The sequence below is a fragment of the Urocitellus parryii genome, chromosome 11 (genome assembly GCF_045843805.1).
Source record: "Urocitellus parryii isolate mUroPar1 chromosome 11, mUroPar1.hap1, whole genome shotgun sequence".
NCBI lineage: Eukaryota > Metazoa > Chordata > Mammalia > Rodentia > Sciuridae > Urocitellus > Urocitellus parryii.
Window position 1 is genome coordinate 64,504,281 of NC_135541.1, and position 20,382 is coordinate 64,524,662.

At 39.1% G+C, this 20,382-nt stretch overlaps 1 protein-coding gene across 2 annotated transcripts in view; it reads right to left on the reverse strand.

Annotated features, from left to right (window-relative positions):
* Window positions 1-278: 278 nt before the first annotated feature.
* LOC113194887 (uricase) overlaps window positions 279-20,382 on the reverse strand; it is a 31,653-nt gene continuing 11,549 nt past the window's right edge. Inside the window, exons 2-8 of one of the 2 annotated variants that reach the window (XM_026406170.2) lie at window positions 18,858-19,076; window positions 16,920-17,036; window positions 16,743-16,821; window positions 6,560-6,746; window positions 4,761-4,884; window positions 2,787-2,870; window positions 279-759 (exon numbers count right to left, since the gene is read on the reverse strand). In XM_026406170.2, coding sequence (XP_026261955.2) covers window positions 685-759; window positions 2,787-2,870; window positions 4,761-4,884; window positions 6,560-6,746; window positions 16,743-16,821; window positions 16,920-17,036; window positions 18,858-19,076 — 885 coding nt within the window. In that variant the 3' untranslated portion in view covers window positions 279-684. Of the gene's footprint in view, window positions 760-1,344; window positions 1,396-2,786; window positions 2,871-4,760; window positions 4,885-6,559; window positions 6,747-16,742; window positions 16,822-16,919; window positions 17,037-18,857; window positions 19,077-20,382 lie in introns of those variants that run through there. The other variant, XM_026406171.2, reaches the window with a different exon arrangement.

The window sequence follows — 20,382 nt, forward strand, 5'->3', positions numbered from 1 at the left end:
GGGGATGTGGCTCAAGTGGTAGAGCGCTCACCTAGCATGTGTGAGGAACTGGGTTCGATTCTCAGCACCACATAAAAATAAAGATATTGTGACCACCTAAAAACTAAAAAAAATAAAATAAATATCAAAAAATTTTTAAAAAGATCATAAAACTACTCAGAGTAGAAATAAACTACCAATGATTCTTATGCTAAAGAATTTCTAAAAATTCAAATATTCAGTTAATTGGCATCCCCATGATGATATTTTTCAATATGCTTTTATTATATTTTCTGCATTCCCCAAAAGCATTGCTACAATGAAAACAATATTTGCTTCTTCAACTCATGCTCAAATTAATTGATGTGGCACCTCCATTAATTCATAATTATTTCATTAATGAATTGATTCTAAATCTCCAAGACAGGAAGGCACAAGACCACCAAAAAGAAATATTGATTTGTGATTGTTCTAATACTGTTCAAGGTTTTTACAGTAAATTTTATCCACAGAGCATGTTATTATTACTAATAAGGTAATCCACAAAATGCCTTGCTGAGTCAAGTATCAGAAAAGTACAGGAGGAAAGTGAATAATTAATGTACTACATTGAAAAGTTGCATGACTAAATGACTAACACCTACAATCTGCAGCATCGCAAATGAAGTAGTTTCTCAACTGAGAATGGATTCCTATACCACAAGGTCACAGCCTTGAAGACAGCTTCCTCTTGACTGTACCAGTAATTTTACCATATGGATTATCTAATGGCAGCAAGACCTGTAGGGGAAAAAAAAAAAAAAAAAAAACAGAAACACACACGGTAACTTCAGAGACATCAAAATAACCCTTTCCTTTCTATGAATTTTAAATCAACAACAAAAACAATTTGTTAAACAGTAAAATGCCCTACAGTAAAGTCACTTCAAGCATGGTATTGCTTTATTTTTTTCTGGCCTTAGTTGAGAGATGAGTCAGTTTCCCAGAAAATTAAAGAGTTGTTTTTTTTTTTTTTTAATTTGTAATCACTGGGATATAAATGCTTCTAAAATGCATTATATGTCCCTGCTTTTAAGTAGAGTATAGTTAATACAATTTGACCTTTTCTTGATGACTCACTTTGCATATCGATCATGATCCAATGATACAATCCAGCCATGCCCTCGAGAGCATCTGAGGTCCACAGGACTGCCAGCTCAGTGCTAAGGGCTCCAGGCAGCTCTGATTTCTGAGTTCCTTTTTATTCTTACCCTGTCATTTGTCACTTTTCTTTGCTGTCCGTGGGCCTTGACTTCCTGCTTCTTGTGTGTTGCCTCCACTCTGTACACACCCGAGTGACGGTCTGAGAGTGGCTTCAGTCATCCCCAAGGTATAGTGACAACTCCTTCAGCCATTCAGATGCCTTTATACAGAGACCTGACCCAAGTAAATTGGGCTTTTCGGCCTCCAGAAACCCAGCTGGGATTTAGAAGGGGGTTGTGAGTCTGACTTCTCAGAGGGAGGGCGACTGAGACCTCAGCCTACAAGCAAGCCCTTAGAAGGATCAGTGCAGGGCTGAGGCTCAGGAGCACCCAAGAAACCCTCCTCTCTTTGCCTGGGATCCTGAGCTAAACTCTAGTCATGATACCTGATGCTTTTTCTGACTGGGCCGATTTGCTTTGCCTCTGGTGGATGTGACCAGGATTCCTCTCAGATCTCCCTCTGGCCCTTTGGCAGATAACCATAGGAATAACACTTTAAATCCTAACTAATGAAATTCTGGAAATCATCTTCCATTCTTTCCTCTGAGGCAAACATTTTTGCCTTTCCTTTTAGTAGAACAAACAATACAAGGAACTAAAATTGCCCTCCCCTGCAACAGCAAGCTTGAGATCACCTCTACACATACCTAAGTGTGACCTTTGTTTTTCAATGTCATCCTCCAGCATCCACCTGCAGCTGGTTAGCAGGCCCAGAATGGGGGACCTTCTGGAGACCCTTTTATTAATCTTTGTCTACCAAGAAGTGTGAGTGTATAGCAGCAGAGCCATGCCAATAGATGGCCCCTTTCCTATTTCACTCCCTATCATATACTAAAAGAAATGACCCAAATGCTATTTTCAGACTAATGCAATGGAGAAATTCTACCATTTTGAAAGTGGCCCATGGGGGAGAGACAGTTCTAATCTCCCAGGAACTGACCACACAGACCACCAGTCAGGACATTGGGTTGCCTAGTCAGACACACTGAGTGGTTTAACCTTCTGCCATAGCTGAAGCACATTAGGGCCAGTGCATTTTCCAAGACAAAACTTTCCTTTCAATAGATGAATTTCCTCATCTTGCCTCCTGTAATTGCAACTAGAAACACAAATACGCTTTCATCTTTCCTGGGTGTATTGTGTGCTGCTGAATTGACTACTTAATCAAAAGGTAGAGATGATGAAAGAAAATGAAAATAGAATCTTTTCTTCTCTTCATTGCCTCGTGATGGAGGAATAATGAAGCGGCGACCTTGTGTGGCAGTTTTCTGAGAAGCAGATCTGTTTCCTTGGGCACACTCTGTTCCTTCTTTGTCTCGTCCTCTCTGCAACTTCCCACCCTCCCCTGTAATCACTGGTCCACTTCTGGGGTACTTCAGCCTCAGGCATTGAAAGTCCCATAGTCTAAGAGGGCTCTAATCAGTGGCAACTATAAATATTCCCCAAAGCAACAGCTTTTAAAGAGTTTTAGTCAGTGATATTATCATCTCAAGTTTACAAAGAGGCATTAAGGTGGGGGGAGGGGATAGCAGAAATGTGCTTTAAGTCTTTTTAAACTTCTCTTACCTCTTCCTTGTTGATCAGGCCCATTTTGGTCATGTCTATGTTAAAGTAGTGAATATTTGGCAAGCTGATTTCCATGTCTTCGATCTGGAATCCACAATAGCATGCATCACATTGGGCAACTGTGAGTCTCACACTCTCTGTCACTCCACTCCCCTCAGCCCCCACTAGACCTTTATACAATTTCTAGCTGTGTCCTCGAGACACCCTCTGGTGTTCCTCTACTGCCCAACTCTGTTCTTTCTGGCTAGTGCTATTATTAGATGGCAGCCCACTTCTCTCCCCTCAGTATACAAAACCTGCTTCTCTGAAAAAATAAGTGCTCCTCAAGTTAGAAACCTAGGAGAACTGTTCAGCATCCAACTGGCCTCCAGGAACAGACCAGTCAACATCCTAAACTCCTCCTCATTCCATTCCCTCCTCTCCAAGCCTGTCCCCATGTGTATAAAGACTTAAAAGTTATAAATCAAGCTTAAAAATGTTAAGTGAAATATGTCTATCCTAACCTGACAAATATACTTTCATAACAACATGGAAGGCCAGGTTTTAATGTCAAATCCTCCAGTGCTTTGACGTGTCATTTCAAAACACACTACATGGAAAGAGCCAACTCTGCTCCTGACCACTCCACCCTTTTTCTTGGACTCGTGTGGGCAGATACTCCAGATCACATGCCAAGTCCCATCAATACCTCCTGCAAACATCTGCCCCATTGTCCACTCTCAGGTCCAACGGTGGACACACCAATAGCACCGTGTGCCCTCTAGGTCTCTAGAAGAGATTTGCCCAGGTTCTGGAAGGAATCTCCGAGCTATTTGGGCAGGAAGTTTGGCAGACTGTGTGAGCCTCTGCAGAGTTTGTTGCCTTGGGTCCACCAACTCTTTACCCAACAGAAGGAGGCATAGCCAGAGGAAGGTCTGAAGGGGGTCTCTGAAGTGCTGACCCGTGTGGCACAAGACCCTCTTGTCCAGGTCTAAGGGGTGTACTTCTCCTTTCCAACTCCATCATGGCTTGGCCCCTTGCATATTTCTGCATCCCAACAGGTTCCCTTGCCTGAGGCCCTATACTGCTGGCATAGTATTCTTTCTAGAGTGCAAATCAGGCCACACCGCACCTGCCTTAAACTCTTCAGTGGCTCCTAAGGGCTCTCAGGATAAAGTAAAGGCTATATAAATAAGTCTACAAAGGCCCTCTTGATTAGTTTCTGTCATATATGTAGAAGGAAGGACTCACATGGAGGAATTTTTAGTTCTAGCACTCCATATATTGTTGACTCTTAGTAGTAAATAATAATATTATGTTGTAACTGCCATACCTACTCTGCTTCCTCACCCTAGCATAGAAGCCCAAATTACCCCTACTTGTCCCTAAAGACTGAACACATTCACATCTCCCTCTGGAAAATCTGGCTCTCCCTGTCTCCAATGCCTGAGTTAAATGCATTCTCTGTATTTCCATCATAATCTACCTTTCTATTGTAGTGTGTGTTTACAGATTTTCTTTGTTCACTGAATTATCCACTTTGGGGGGTAGGATATTGTCTAATTTATCTTTGTATCCTTTGTGTACTGCCAGAGGCATAATAACCAATAACATCAAATAAATAGATGGATTGATAGAATGAATCCCTTTTACAACTATCTTTCATTCTCTGGAACCACTAAAACACAGAAGCTACATCTAATTATCTCATCAAGGCATTGAAGTGTCCTGAATGACTTAAATAAGTGGCAGGCTGAAAAGATTCAAAGCATTTTCAACAAAACTAAAGAACTATATCAGTGGCCTGTGTTTTTAGGCTGAGCAGATTTTTCCATTTTTGCTCTCTTCTCACTTGCTATAACAAGCTTTTGAACAACAACAGATGTCATTTTTCATGTGTCTTCCACTTTCCTATTTTAACTCTCAACTCTTTCTCAGAGCTGACAGGAGACACAAGTTCTCCAAATCCTCAGAATGGCGAGTGACAAAACACACCTCGGGAATCCGGCTCAGCGTGAGCACCTGGATGTCATAGAGGGTCTTCTGGACGGAGGGTGAGTACTCGCCTTTGTCATAAGGCCCAGAAAATTTCTCCAAGATGATGTCCCGAACAGTGTCCCTGAAACGCAGGGAAGGAGACTAAGGACTCTCAGGGAAACACATTATAAGAACACATTATTTAAGGAGTGACATTTCTGTGCCCCAGAAAACAATCGTATTGATGGTTTTATAAGAGATTATTCTCCCATAAAGTCAAAAAACAAAACAAAACAAAACTCACTTCCCATTTCCCTACAGATATACAAACACATACACACACATACCACTCAGCAAACACTGAATGTACTAGATTGGCACCAGGGCCTACTGGACTTTTTTTTTTTTTAAAAAAGAGAGAGAGAGAGAGAGAGAGAGAGAGAGAGAGAGAGAGAGAGAATTTTTAATATTTATTTTTTTTTTAGTTCTCGGCGGACACAACATCTTTGTTGGTATGTGGTGCTGAGGATTGAACCCGGGCCACACGCATGCCAGACGAGCACGCTACCGCCTGAGCCACATCCCCCAGCCCCCCTAATGGACTTTTTAAAGTAAATCTCTCACCATGTTTGAAGAACCTGTGAAGCGAACACCCAAATACTCTAACCCACTCACAGCCCTGATAGGCTGGTTCCTTGACTGTTGTTGCCTTTGGAGTTTTACTCCCTGCCAAACTTCAGCTTAAGCATTTTATGGGACATTGTCATTGACTTCTCAATGTAGCTGAAGCAGACACTACTATTCTCCCCAATTTAGAGATGATGAATCTGAGTACAAAAGTTTGTGATCTACTCTGAGTCTTTGTCTTAAGTGAAAGACCCAGAACACTACCCTGACTTTGGCATGTTTAATCTCATGCTCTTTTCAACATAAATATAGCAGGCTCCTGCTGCCTATGCCTAGAGGAGTACTTGAAATTAAAAAGGGAAAACAGAAGACTGAGGTGAAGTTGTCCTCAAGCATTTAAAAACCTATCACATAATTAAAAAGAAAAAAAAAAACAGAGAAAAACTATACCAGTGGGAGGAAACTACATGGGGGAGGAGCAGATTCTGGCTCAACCCAGGGTAGAAATTTCTAACAATTAGAGCTTCAGTGAAGAAATAAGATACCTAGTTAAAAAGCAAGCCCAGGGAGTTCAGCAGCCTAATTACTCCTTGTCAAAGATATTATAATAATAATCATACCTTTACCTTTTTAAAGAATTTGCCATTTACAGAGCACTTCTCTGAATATCCTATTATTTTGCATTTAGCCTAGGTTGACCAATTATCCCAGTTTGCCCAGGATCAAAGGGTTGCCTGGGACATGGGAATTTCAGTGTTGAAACCAGGAAAGTCCCTGGCAAACTGGGAAAGGTTGGTCACCCTGGTTCAGCCATCTCAGCATCACTGTGAGGCACTGAGGCTAGATATTATCTCCATGTGATGCAGTGTTTCTTAAAGTCCAGCAGCGTCAGCATCACCTGGGAGTTTATAACTAAGGCAAATTCTTAGTCTCCCCCGAAAGACCTGCAGAATCAGAACCGGTGGGGGTAGGCCTAGTGATCTTTATTTTAACAAGCCTTCAGGTGATTCTGATGCTCTCTAGAGAGACTCTGATTTAAGCAAAATACGGAAGGGATTTCTGAACAATGGGGAGATTGAGTTGAATGGCCTCTAAATTTTCCATTTATATCTAAGACTCTGAATTCTAGGCCCCTGGGAAAAGGGCAGATATCACCTGCCTGCACTTCACATCCTAACACTCAGTCATACCAAGTAGCTTCAAAGTCCATGTATGTGCTCTGGTGATAGCGCCACTTGCAGTACACTTGGGTGGCAAAGCATCTGTCTTTCACCTCAGGAAGGGTGGTGAACTGGTCTTTCAGGAATCCTTCAAATCCAGACTGGGTTGTTTTCAAGATCTTGAGGTCTTTGATTCCAGAATGAATGACTGGAGACCCTATTTCAAATAGAGAGGTAAGAGAAGATGAAGTCATAAACAGAACATTGCCTTCTTACTGACATCTAGCACCGTGGACCCGGGCCAGTAAAATGTGGCACACTGTGTTTGCACAAAGAACTACATCTTCTGCTCATGTTTTCTGTCTTCCTGTCTCCTCAAATTGATAAGGTTGTTATGCTTTTCCTTATATCCGGATTCCATGAATCCCTGCTTCTCCTGCTTTAAGAAAACTGAAAGTCTGAGAATAAACCCTCATATGGTGTTGAAAGCCACAGAAATAATTCTCAGCTATACACAAGGTGCTAGATGTCAGTAAGAAGGCAATGTTCTGTTTATGACTTCATCTTCTCTTACCTCTCTATTTGAAATAGGATCTCCAGTCATTCATTCCAGAATCAAAGACCTCAAATTATAAGTTTTAAGCTCCATCTCATTTGATGAAAAATCATGCTGAAATAAATTAATAAGCTCCTCAGGAGCAGATCTTCTCTCTAGTACTGTAACCCCTTTATGGGGAGGAGGGTAGCCCTCATGTTGACTATCTACAGTGGCTGGTGACTTGGAACACCACTAGATCCTGGTGACGTTTCAGTACCCCTGTGGTTATTAGCTCAACAAATCCAGACAACTTCATGAATGGGTAGCAGCGTGGGCCTGGCTGAGCCTAAATTTAAACTGGGAAGATGAGGCTGTGATTCACAGGCATGGATCTGCCTAAATTGTATCCACATAGACTTTTTATTTATTTATTTATTTATTTATTTGGATGATGGAGAAGACTTTACTTTTTTGGCTGAGGTTTGTTCATGGGTACCTTGGGGAGACAGGGGAGAGTTGAAAAAATGGAGGGGATGGTATGGCTCCCCCATCTTAACTGTCCTCTCATAAGGTGATTGGGCAGGTAGAGGGGTAACAGGCATAATCCAAGGAAACCCTTTACTTGTGTGCCAAGAAGTTACAGCTCAGGGCCCAGGTGACAGGTGGGACACAGAATTAGGGAGAGGAGTGTTCCCTTTCTCTTTCTATATGGAACCCACAAAAGCTCCAGCAGTTTTATTGGAGCCTGAAGAGAACAGGGCAGAGCTAGAGAGGTAGCAGTTGACCCAATGGGTGCAAACTTCTTCCTCAGCACACATGAGACAAACAGCCCTTTGATGCTGCCAGAAGGTGAGAGAGTTTGCCTGCACAAGTCTAGCAGTTTAACAGTGGGGAAGCCATAAGACTAGGACGTTCTTAAGCATCCATTGGTTCATATCACCTTTGTGGATTTAATCACTGCAGTTCCCCAAGGAGGTGTGGGTTTCAGAGATAGGTAAACAATGACATATTTTGATATTTTTAGTGCTATATGGGTGCACCTACCAGAAGGCACAATGACCAGAAATTAGTGGTAGATCTGATGATTAAATATGTTCTGATTAAATAAACTGTTCTGTGCAGAGTGTTCCAGGATAATGTGGTATAACATAAAATGATAAGCGTTTCACTTTCTGAAGTTCTCATTGGGAGCTACATCTGAAGAAAGATCAAGAGAAGGATAGCAATGCTTCAACACTTTCAGTTGGCTGGGTTTATCAGACCTAAATGTGTAATGACATGGTCCCCACAGAATGCGTATTTTAAATGCGTTGAGTCTAAATATCAAACCCAAGAGAACTGAAGAAGTCATCAATAGTTATTTGTTCAATAAATGAGTGTAGCAAGATTGATGCATGTCAAGAAATAAGAGTTTCACAGCTTAGTCTTTTTCTCTTCTAGACAGTTTACTTCCCTCAATTTTTCCCTGTTTCTCTTCCTGATTCCTTTCAACTCTCACACACCATGTGGAAAGGGGAGAGGAGAGGAGGATCAATATTGGCTGAAAATGTCCTGTCTGTAGTTATCATGCCTTTGGCTGTTGCCTTTTTCAGTCTTTATCTTACTTAATCCTCAGAAGTTTAGAAAGTAGGTATTTTTATGCAGGTGATTTTTATTCATCTGCCCATAGTCACATGGCTAGAAGCTGGCAGAGGTGGAGTTTAAATTCAGCACCACATATGAGATTCCATGCTTTTCTGCCCCCTTTTTATATCACTCTCCATCTGTGCAATGTTTTCTCTTCCCTTTAACTCTTTTTCCCCATTTCTGTACTGTAAGAGGCCTTTCCAAGAGATGAAAAGGTGGCTGCCTCTCATTTTCCTGTATTCTTTGAGGGCCTCTGGTCCCAGCCTGAAAATACAATTTTTGTTGATCTGAAATGGAGATTGAAGCATCAGTTTTAGAAATGGCTTCTATCTTGGAAATGCTCTTATTCCTTAAAAATTTCTGTCTTCAGGGCTGGGGATATAGCTCAGTAAGCAGGGTGCTTGTCTCGCATGCACAAGGCCCTGGATTCAATTCCCAGCACCACAAAATAATAATAATAATAATAATAATAATAATAATAATAATAATAATTTGTCTTTAGCATTTGTAAATAAATAGAATGTACCTCTAGTAGTAAATCCTCCTAGAAAAAAAAATCCTATAGGAATAAAACATAGGTTTGCAATTGAGAGTGGAGTTAAAACAAGTAGTAGAAACCATGGGATGGGGATAAAAAGGTGAACAATAACCAAAGACAATCTTAACCTGCATCATCTTTTCCAATATAGATGGCCTTGATTGTCTGCATCTGGTAATCCAATTAGACTTTGGCTTGTCCAGTGGGCTTATTCATAGAAGGATTCCTGAATGCAGCATTGCAAAGTGGTTGTGGATTCTGCAGCTTTGGGACTCAGATTTCCCTAAATTCAAATCTCAGTTTTTTCCTGGTTCTTCAACCTCCCATTTTATGAGCACTATAACCTTGAAGAAATTACCTAACCTCTTTCTACCTTATTTTTCTCACCTGTAAAATGGAGATGACAATCATACCTGTTCCCTGGAGTCGATACAATGCATATGAAGGGCTTAATAGATAGCTGCATATAGAAGGTACTCTGTAAGTCATTGCGGTGATTTTGCCAAAACTGACTTTTTCTTACTGACTTCAACCAACTGTAAATGTTTCCCATGCTTTTCAAAAGCCTCACTGGGTTCTGAAAACTACTTCTCCTGTGCCATCCAGTCCACTGCCAGCCCTGAGATGAGATTTATTGATATCAGAGGAGTGTCAGTCTCCCTAGGCCACTTTAAAACGATCTACTGTTTTTTCACTGGAGTCTGAAAATGGAGAAAACGGTTGCATTTGTAGTGTGTTTTGGCAACAGTTTCCCACAGCATAAAATATCTCATGTTCCCCCAAACAATTAACTGTTGCCACAAGTTTTGGCAGAGCACAAACCATCTCCTCTGGTGCTCCCATCGTTTCATGAACAACAACAACAAAAAACTATTCTCTTCAAAGTTAAAAGAATTTTTTTTCTTGGCACACATTAGACACACTGGATGAAATCAGAGAGCTTATTTTATCTCCTCTGTTTGGCAGTGCCCCAGCTTCCAAAACACTGGTAGGGACCTGAGGCTTTCAAATTCATGGGGCCATCAACTAAAAATATGATGCCTCACACGCACTCCAAGAGATTCCAATTTAGACTAACAAGAAGTAATCCAACCAAGAAGACTGTCCTTTTCTAGGTTACTTCCTGTGAAACCACTTAATCAGCTCTTCTGTCCTCCTTTCTGCCATGGTTATGGAGTAATGCGAAAGGAAGATTTTTCACATTTTACTTTGCTAGAACATAATCTTTTCTAGCTCTTAGTGTCCTCCTACACACTTAACAGACTGCAGTTTATCTCTTAGAGAAGCATACATCTACCCTTTAGCTCTCTAAGGGAAAGAACTCACAGCAAATTAATAGAAAATAAGCCCAATCCTTTACCTACGCATCAGGTGTCACAAAGCACAAAGCTTTACTGAGCCAAGAAAGAAAAAAAAAAAAAAACTGTCATGAAGAGGATAATTGCTTCCACATTTAACACCTCCAAAAAGGACACAAATAGCTAAAAGGAGGATATTTTAAAACTATATAAATCATTCTACTAGAATATTTCAAACTTGTAAAGTGCTAGAAAAAAAGGAAGATCAATTAAATTGCATTTGCCTTTGAGAGTCCATTTAGCTCATGCAACGTGCATGAAAGCCCCTTCCCTGTGACTCTGTATGGGGAGGGATGACATCACCTGGACAGGAGGAAGTCAGGCTTTGGTACAACTAAGAAATAATTAAGGCAATTGTAAGACCTTGGTCTGCCAAGAACTTTTCTCATGGAGAAACTGAAGACCTTGCATCTTGATACCAGAAGGACATCAATAGGCTCCTTGGCAGAGTCCATCTCCACCCTGGTTCTCCCCTCCCCACCTGTCAAGCTTGTCACCTCTTAAATCTGTTCTCCTCCTGGACTTTGATTTCATCAGCCCCCTGCCATAACACCACCCCTTCACATCAATTAACCGTGTGTTGCTATTTTTTTCTTTTTTCTTTTTTTTTTTTACATTCTTTTGTTTCTCCTTACACATTGTGTGTTGCCACAGGTTGTGTACCTAGAATTAGAATTGCAGGGTTATAGGATATGTACGTATTCAACTTCGATGCTGTCATTGTCACCAAAGTGTTTGATGGAATTTGCATTCCTACCCACAAGGTATGAGAATTTCTTTTTTTTTATTTCTTTTTTTTATTGGTTGTTCACATCATTACAAAGCTCTTGACATATCATATTTCATACATTAGATTGAAGTGGGTTATGAACTCCCAATTTTACCCCAAATGCAGATTGCAGAATCACGTGATTTTTTTTCTTTACTACTAGAAGACGGTATCTCTTACTTGAGATCCCTACTCCATCTTCCATTTCTCTATTTAGCTATGCTTTAGCTGAATTTTTATAATTAGTGTCAGAATAGGAGAAATGTGATGCATAAAGAATTATGAATTCTAAGACAAACAGTGCAGAGGTTTCAGGCTGATTAAGTTCATTAGTGACTCAACCACCCCAGTGATGTCAAAGCTCAGCTAAGCTTGTAGTTCCAACAGAGACACTGCGAGAAAGTCGAAGATCCAGATTCTGTTACACCTCACCCAACAGATTGCATCACATCTGCAGAGCCCAGCTCCCCTCTCAAGATTGGGAAAGTCACCAACCCAAGAGCAGCCCTCAGCTGTTCAGGTCAACAAATTTCTTTCTCTCATCAAGAGTTACTCAATGAACCAGAAGACTTTGGAATACCTAAAAATACAGCTCAATGACATGGCTTTCAAGATTCCCTAGGAGGAAATCATGTAATGAGAGGCTTAGAGCAATTCCCAAGGCCTAAAATGGCACCAGAGACTCAGTAGGCTTTCTACAACTATTTGATCGTTGATAGATAGCAGTGAACCCCTTCTATCAGAAGAAGCCCAGTGACATATCCTGCTGGGAAAAAAAATCTCTTTTGGGAGTTGAATCGTGGAATGAGTGACTAAGTGTGTGTGTTTGAGGGGGAAGAATTCTCATGATCTAGTCAGCCCCCCATAAAAGACAATACTCAGGTTTGTAACAGCAGCCTTCACAATTGGAGTTGATGTGTGTGTGTGTTTAAGATGATGATTATTTTCTTCTATTAAACCCACACAACAGCATTTCTTATGACAATGCTTATAATATTGACTCATGGTCACAATTCCTGCAGTTTTAGCTCTTAGATAATAAGCAAATTAAGAATTAAACTTGGCTATCAAAAAAAATATATCCCTACTCTCCAAAGAGGGACGTGTACAAACATTTTCCTTGTATCACAACCCCGGAAGACACACACATTCACATACTTGTGCACACATGTACCTGTGTATACTTAGGGCAAAAGATGCCTCCTCCATACCCTGATCCCTGCCAGCCCTACATGACCTCAGAGGAGGGCCAGGCTCTAGATGATTCAATCTGGAGCCTTTGGGAACAAGGCTATAGTGACCCCAGTCCCCAGAAGCTCTATAGCTTTCTGCAGGAAGAAAAGATTTAACCTGATGGCCCTGGTTAGGTTTTCCATTCTACAGTAGCTAAGTTATTAGAATTCAGGGGGATAATAATTCCAAGTAATTCTGGGGAAAAAAAAAGCTTTTTTTTTTTAATGGTCAACAGATCATTGGCCAGTTCACTTCGACTTTTTTTGTAAAAGTCACCAATGATGTCTATTTGCTAATAGCAGAGTTTTTTAGATTGTTTGGGTCTTCTTTTAACTTCTTAACTTCCAAACTTCTTAACCCTCCTGTGGCAGAGACATAATTGTTTCCTCTTCTTCCTGGGCACAATAGACTGCATTTTGCTGCCTCTCTTGCAATCTGAGTGATTATGTGACCTTGACCCTCCCCGGTAAAAGTGCTCTGTGCCACTGTGTCATTTCCGGCCTGGTGCTGATGCTGGAGAGGCATTGCCCCTTCCTTTTTCTCCTCCAACACCTCTCCCTCCCCTAGTTGCCTGGCATAGGAATCAACTCCCAAGTAACCCCAAAAAGTAAAGACTAAAAATATAAAGTTGTCCTTAGCCTGGATTTCTGAATAACTTCATGGAGCAGAGCTCCCACAAAGGAACACTGAACTTGACTTATACAAAAAAGAAGCTTCTTGTGATGAGCTATTACATACAGACCAATATGTTATGCCTTCTGTCCCTGATTTCTTGAATTATATTTTTTTTCTTCTGCTTTCATGACATCATTGCCCCATACCTCCTCTCTGACCATTCTCCTGTCTCACTCTTTGAATGGCCCATCCTTCACCTAAGGAATTTCTGCCAGGCCCTCATCTTTCCTCTTCTCACCTAATGTGCTTTTCTGGAAAAGTCTCTTTTCCTAAGTTTGATCTCTCAGTGTGCTGATGGTCCCCAAATATTTCTCTATCTCATACTCTGAAACTCACCACCCTCCCCCATAAACATCCTCCTCGTCTATATCATTAGTTGATTCCTCAGCCCTCCCCCTTTGGGGGCTTCTTTATTTCCTCCTTCCCTCCAACCTCCCAGCCCTACCCAAACACTGAGACCCACTGGTTACCACTGCACACGTCTTCACAGGATGCCCACAGCAACCTCTGAATCTTTCCGTCTCTACTTCTACTGCCTTCGTTCAGACCCCATCACATCTTCATCTCTCCAAATGTCTCACTGCTACCTCCTTCTCCGGCAGCCTTGTTCACCAGAACTTGGTCAGAGTTACTGAACAAAAGCACAGACATGCACGCACCGTCACTCACTCATCTGACCCTTAAAGATTCCTGTGGTTCTCCGTTGTCATACTAAGCAATAATTATGGCTACTATCTAAGCAGAGCTTCCTGTGGGCCAGGCACTGTACTAAGTGCTCTAATAAAATTAATAAAATTAATTTAATACTTGTCTCATTCATTTCTCTGGACAATTATAGATTAGCCACTGGCATCCACATGTTGCAAATAAAAACTCACTTAAATTGTATAACTCACTTGTTCCTGACCACAAAATTATTAGCTAGTAGAGCTCAGAGAATTCATCCTGCCCCCAAGATCTCTGGGCTTAACCACTGTGGGGGGAAAATGCCCTGGACTTACACTAAACTTGTTAATACAGCCCATAAAGCCCTTCAGAGTCCAATCTGGGCCAACTTCTTCATCCTCATCTCCACCTCTTCCATTCTAGGAACCAGACCCACTGAACCTGTTCCTGTTCCTCAAATGTTTTGTCTTTTCAACAATCAAATATTTGCCTAACACCCTGCTCTGCCTAAGGCTGGTGCTCAAAACATTTCAATTTTCTTCTTCTACTCCTCTTTGTGAATCCTACCTGTATATGTCCCATTTCTTCTCCCTATATGCCCCTTTCTCCATGCCCAGCATGTTCTGAATTATTTTTCAAAAGTCATTTGGAATATTTCCTCTCCCTTGTCAGACTTCCCGGCTTTCCCGGGCAGAGTTACTTTCTTGTGCTTTTTGTTCCCTTACCATTCCTTCAATCCCTAGGTTGTGGTGTTTAGTCCCTCATATTGCAGTGAATCTGTTCATAGATCTGGCTCCCTTCATCTCCTGTAAACTTACAAGGGTCAGGAATAGCATCAGCAATGCTCATCTCTTTATCTACAGTCCCTTGTGCATGTAATATGTGTCTAAAATCTAATGGCTGAATGAATGATATAGGAATGAATGACATAAACTCTTTACATAAACATTTCATAAATTTTTAAAATTTTTTAATCAGCTTTCCTGAAGTCTACTTCTATCCCCTGCTGTTATTTTTATATAACTGAAAATGAAATGAGGACTGTGCTCAGTGTCCTGAACATCTTTGAAAACCAGTTGAGAGATACATTGATCCATAAAGTAGCCACTAGCCACATGTGGCTATTAAGCACTTGAAATATGATGAGTATGAGTTAAGATGTGCTATACATATAAAATATACACAGGATTTCAAAGACTTAATTGTTTTGTTTTGTTTTTGAGACTGGGTCTTAGCTAAGTTGCTTAGGGCCTCACTAACTAGCTGAGGCTAGCTTTGAACTTGTGATTTTCCTACCTCAGCCTCCTAAGCCACTGAGATAACATTTAATATTTTTTTAAAGAATGTAAAAAATTTCACTTGTTATTTTTACATTTATTGCATAAAGATATTTTTGATATTTTGGGTCAAATGAAATATATCAACAAATTTAATTTTTCTCTTTTTTTTTGTTTTTCTAGTGTGATTACTAGAAAAATTTTAAATTATGTATGTTATTTGAAGTCTATTTCAGTTAGACAGAGCTGGTTCACAGTTTCTGTTTTATGAGGGTAGTCACTGTGGTTTGGGTAGGAAAACACTGGCCTAACAGTCAAGAAAAGTTTCTTCTCTCTCCTCCTAAGGCAAGAAAGAAGGAAGGAAAGAAGGAAGATAAAGAGGAAGAAAAAGAGGAGGAGTAGAAGGTAGGAAGAACAGAAGTTATTTCCATTTTAACCCAACACACAGAGTTATATGATGCAACTTCACAGAGGATAAAAATCATTTCTTTCAACTTAATACAGCTGTTTAATCTTTCATGTAACCATAACTAAACACTGAGAAGGCCCTACCTATATCTAGACTTTGAATTGTGTTAAAAATATTAAATGATAGCTAGTATACCAGAACTTTCTAAAAGGGGTATTTTCCAATACAACTCAGAATGAAAAGAGACCTTTCATTTTATTGACCTTATAGTATTTCAGACATCTCTCAGATGCCATCTCAAATTCATACTGAAGATGGCTAGAGAAGAATGATATCAGAGACATAGACAAAAAGGAAAGAGAATTTCAGAAAAAATGTTCAGAGCCTATGCTATGAATTTATGATGATCATTGAAGCTTACTTTTTAAATTGGGATAGAGATATTTCTTCCATCTTTGGCTCCATGGTTTTAGAAGTCGTCTTGTCTAAATCATAGTGGATTATTTAACTCTGCTCTGACATCCTCAAAAAATTATTGGAATATGGATTTGGGGATTTTAATATTTGCTCCACTTAATTATCAGTACTCATTAGGTCTGTATTGTAATAATGTTCTACCATTAATTTATAAATTTCTTGGTAACTAGAATTATATAATGGTTATTGTTTTTTAAATAAGATTCATTATTATCAACAGTTTATTATACAAATAAAGTGTCAAGAAAACTTAACAGTTATTTAGTAATTATTTCCTATAGAAATTACTGTAATTATAGCATGATATGGTTCAAAAAAATATTGATGAGAAAATTCAGAGATTTGGGTTTTTGTCAGTTTGGGCCCCCCCCCCACCTCACCTCAAAATTGGATAACGAAAATCATCTGTCTCACTCAACCTCCAGATTGTGTTACAAAATTAATTGTTCCACTTTTATATTTTCAAGCAAAAGTAGATAATTCTTTAATGTAATCCAAAGTCACAATGTTCATTCCCATTTCAGATTTAAAATTCTTAAATGTTCTCTACAGCTTTTATACATGTTAATAAACAGAATTGTTTAGACGACCAAAAATAATATGCTATTGCCTTCACAGAATTAAAACAGAAAAAAATGGTTTCTTACCGTTCCTCATCTGTTCAACCTCACAGAAGTGTGTTCCAGTGGGAGTGTGAATAAATGCATGAATATGTTTAACTCCATTCTGAAAATTAGGGAAAATTTTGGTTTCAATAAAATTTTAGCATATATAACAAAGCCAATCTCTTTAATTAAATCAGGACCATAAATGACTGAGATAACCTTTTCAAAACGTTTCCAAGGGATCTCTTCCACGTAGACATGAGCTCGGAGGACATGGTTAAAAGAAGAAAGGAAATGCTCACAGATATTCAAAGCAAAGTTTTCTATGGTTTTGATCTGTAAAAAGAAACAAAATGCTAGTGATCACAAATACTTTCCCCATTTAAAAACATTTTAAAAAATACTCATTGAGCTCTATCCTGGTCAGTTGCTTTATAGAATAAAAGAAAAAGAATTAGAAAGACAAACTGATCCCTATACCAAGTTCTCACTGAAGCTCCCAAGTGTTCATAGATTACCATCCCCAGCTGAGAGTCCAACCTGTTTTTTAAAGAAACCTGTCTTTCAGGAGAGGACATAGCAGTGGATGAGCAAAAAGGTACTTGTCATTCAGATTTTTCTCATAGTAAACTCAATTATCACCTACACCAATCACAGCACCCTCCATAACACTGCAACTGGGTCTGCTGGTTCCCCATGGAAAAATATCAATGAAGAAATATCTCACCTGCTTTGCCTTGAAAATGGGTCTTCTGTTGATAATCCCCAGCTTTGCCCTCCCAGAAATCTGTTCACCATGTTCTCACAAATTCTCTATATTAATCTCCAAACAATATTTTAAAGTGCTAGTATGGTCTGTGAATTACTAATAGCTTTATATATAATTAAGGTTGTCTATTTGAAGGTTTCCCCAACATAATCCTGTTTTGTATTTGTCCCAGCATAATTATTAATAGCATCTCATTTCACATTCAAAAGTATCTTGGTTTAGATAAGGAATTATATGGTCACTCCATCTCTAATAAATAAACTTAAATTGCTTTAACATTCAGGTCCATTCCTTCACTTTTCTCCAGAACAGAAAATACAGGAAACTCTGGTAGCTGGCCCTTTTCCATATCAGAATATAGGCCTATATTCAAAAAAATTTTTAAGAGCAATTTCTTTTTCCATAGCCTTTTCCTTTTGTTGGGCCATTGTGATTTGCAAGAGAAAGGTTCAGAGTGGAAATAGGCCTTATAGCAATTATATTGCAATTAGTATGTTCATTTAATGTGTTATAGATTTCATGCAAAAAAATAAGCTTTGAGTCTATATTTCTTGCCTTTTAGACTTCTTGGCAAATAAATACTTATTTAGAATTGCCCACCAGCACAGCTCCATTCACATTTGAAGAAACTGGAGGTGGAAGTATAAAAGTATCATGTTCTATCAGATCTAGGTCACTCTTGAAGAGTACAATTAACCACCACTTGTGGAAAATAAGTGGTAAGGGAGTAAGCTAGGAAGGCGTTAAAATCTGGAAAGTAGATTTCAACAATAAAAAAAGAATGTATCTCATTCTCAAGATGTTCTTCCGGGTAACAAGAAGAGAAATATTACCTTCTACTATAAATTCACATTATTCTAAAAGAAACAATAAATGATAGGGCTCAAAGAGAGAGATGACAAAGTGTGTTAAATTGCATTCTAAAATCCTCCCAGGATTCTGATTTCCCTGTAATTAGCAATAACATGTTGATTTGTTCTATAAGATTATTAGTCTAAAAGATTGAAGAAGAGACAATAAAGAGGAGAGGAAAGAAAGAAAGAAAGAAAGAAAGAAAGAAAGAAAGAAAGAAAGAAAGAAAGAAAGAAAGAAAGAAAGAAAGAAAGAAAGAAGGAAGGAAGGAAGGAAGGAAGGAAGGAAGGAAGGAAGGAAGGAAGGAAGGAAGGAAGGAAGGAAGGAAGGAAAAGGGAGAAAGAAAAAGCAAATATAAGTGGGGGTTTTTTTTTGCAAGACTGAGAATCTTGTGGTAGAAAGGAAAATCTTAAAAATGGCTTAAATGTCAAAAAATAGGTGAAAAAGTAATGAAAACTTTAAAAATCAAGCAACACCCCCAAGCTGTCTCACAGTGAATTCTACATTACATTGGCAGCACCTATGAAGATGCCTACCCCTTTGAACTTTGCCATGACATGAACTGTGTTCTTGATGGTGTCTGTAGGAATGATGTCTGAATTGTCTCCATAAAGGTAATCCTTTTTGGAACTCAGAGTAAGTTGCACTGAAGTCACCACCTCTTTAATGCTGTGATATTTTCCGTCTCGTTGAATGTGGAGAACTTTTACCATATCCTTCCCATAGCCTGTTCGCACAAACTCCACTTCATCGTTCTGTAATGAAAACATAATCATCTTATTGAAGAAGGCTAAATGAAAACAAAAAGTCAACTGAAATTTCTTTAAGCTTTAATTTTTTTATTTGTTCTAAATAGTTATACATGACAGTAGAATGCATTTTGATACATCATACATAAATGGAGCATACCTTCACATTCTTCTGATTGTACATGATGTAGAATTACATTGGTCGTGTATGCACATACGATCATAATGCCCAATTCATTCTATTATCCTTCCTACTCCCACACCCCCTTTCTCCCTTCACTCCTCTCTGCTGAATCCAAAGTACCTCTATTCTTCCCTATCCCACCCCACTTATTGTAAATTAGCATCCGAATATTGGAGAAAACATTCAGCCTTCGGTTCTTTGAGATTGGCTTATTTCACTTAGCATGACATTCTCCAGCTCTATCCATTTATCAGCAAATACCATAATTTCATTCTTCTTTAAGGCTTAGTAATATTCCATTGTGTATATATACCACATTTTCTTTATCCCTTCATCTGAAGGGCACCTAGGTTGGTTCCGTAGTTTAGCTATGGTAAATTGAGCTGCTATAGATACTGATGTGGCCGTGTCACTGTAGTATGCTGATTTTAAGTCCTTTGGGTATAAACCAAGGAGTGGGATAGCCAAGTTTAACTTGTTTCCATTCTAAGTTTTCTGAACAATCTCCATACTGTTAAGCTTTAATTTTATCATGCAATTATAAAAGATCCAGAGTAGTTATGAAAGCAATATCACATCCTATCTTTGAGGAAGAATGGGAACTTATATAGAAAAAAAATCCCAAAAGAAAGTGAAATATATCAGATTACCCTGAAGACAGACAGGTAGATGACCTTTCTAGTGATAATGATAAGTAGGGAAAAAAAAAGAAACTTCTGAGTCAAAACTATGCTAATTTTCTCTGTATAGGTAATTCCTACTAATCTAATCCTTTTAACAGATCTGTGCACTAATCCTTTTGGTTTACAAAGGGAAAAACTGAGGTTCAAAGAGATTTAACATCTTCCTCTAGTTCATAGTAGTAAAAGACAGTTAGGATTCACACTCAAGTTTGTTGACTCCAAATTATAAAGTGACCACTATGTAAATTGCCTTCTGTCTCTAAAATTTCTTGGCTATGTTAACTGGAAATAATCCTGGGCCCTTTTATATAGAAAGTGATATTCTGGAGAAAATGCCCTGTGATCAATAGAAACAATTTGAAAATTGCCTTTTCTATTTGCTGCCAGGAAGGAGAAGAGTAATTGGTGACAGGGTCCAGATTACCTTCAGGAGCGCAGAGCCAGA